The sequence below is a fragment of the Trypanosoma theileri genome (assembly GCF_002087225.1).
Source record: "Trypanosoma theileri isolate Edinburgh chromosome Unknown TM35_Tth_12_V1, whole genome shotgun sequence".
Classification (NCBI taxonomy): Eukaryota; Euglenozoa; class Kinetoplastea; order Trypanosomatida; family Trypanosomatidae; genus Trypanosoma; species Trypanosoma theileri.
In genome coordinates this window covers 562,000-562,990 of record NW_021639854.1, presented here as the reverse complement: position 1 = coordinate 562,990, position 991 = coordinate 562,000, and the positions used below count along the sequence as shown (strand labels likewise).

Here is a 991-nt window from a genome sequence, read left to right as displayed (position 1 = left end):
CCAGGCATCGTAGCCACAGTAAGTAATGAATTTTTTCTTTTTTTTCTTTCTTTTGCTCTATTATTGTGTCTGCCTCACGCAGTCACTCTTTTTTTTCACATTTTTATTTTGGTATAAAGATCGGTGATGTGTACTCTCTCTCTCTCTCTGTGTGTGTGTGTTGCCCTCTACCTTGTGTGTTAAATGTGCGTCTCTTTTCTCCTTTTCCTCTTCTTCCTTGTTACCACAGACCCAAGCAACCCACAGTGACAATCATGACAACGATGTTCGTCCAACTGCGCCGCGTGGTGTACCTGTTGGTACTTCTTCATTGCTGTGCGAGTGTGGCATATGCGGAAAGTGTGAAGGAGTCTGCAAAAGAGGTTGTAGAAAGGAGGGGAGATAGTTTGAAGAAGATTGAAGGTGACATGGAAGCCATACGTACAGAAGCACTAAAAAATATAAGTGATCTGGAGAATAAATTGAAAGTATGGAAGGAAGATTCTGAACGTGCTAAATCTGTTGCTGATGAAGTTATACAAATGCGTCATGTGCTTGAAGCTGCAATGAGGAATAATGGTGCACCTAATGCGAATAAAGGTGTTGTTGATGCTAGTTTAGCTAAAGGGCTGCTGAAGAATGCTACAGATGCAGTACAAAGAATGAAGAATACTCTTAGCAATGCGAGAAGATCAGCGTCCATGGCAAGGGAGTTGAGAAATTCTTGTTATGATACGTTTGACAAATTGAACAGTTTGATATGGGCGCATAAGTCGTTTTTGGCCGCATACTTAGGTGCAATTGCCGAGGCAGGAAAGGAAGACCTCAACATGACAGAAGAAAAGAAAGTAGCTAGTGAGAGTCAAAGGAAACAGAAAGAAACACAAGATGTCTTGTCTTGTGTTATTAGCGCCGGTAAACAGTGTTTTAAGTCTGAGAGGGAAACCAATTCGCACGCTGTTCGTGCGGAAAACGCAATGAGAAGGCTTGAAAGTCTTATAAATCAGGTCGA

The 991-nt window shown here is 41.8% G+C and overlaps 1 protein-coding gene across 1 annotated transcript; it reads left to right on the top strand.

Annotated features, from left to right (window-relative positions):
- Positions 1-254: 254 nt before the first annotated feature.
- Positions 255-989, top strand: TM35_000123280 (uncharacterized protein; the record flags this gene model as incomplete). The annotated part of the gene is made up of 1 exon (XM_029025303.1): positions 255-989. A coding segment is annotated over one exon (735 nt), but the record flags the coding sequence as incomplete, so codon positions are not given.
- Positions 990-991: the final 2 nt, after the last annotated feature.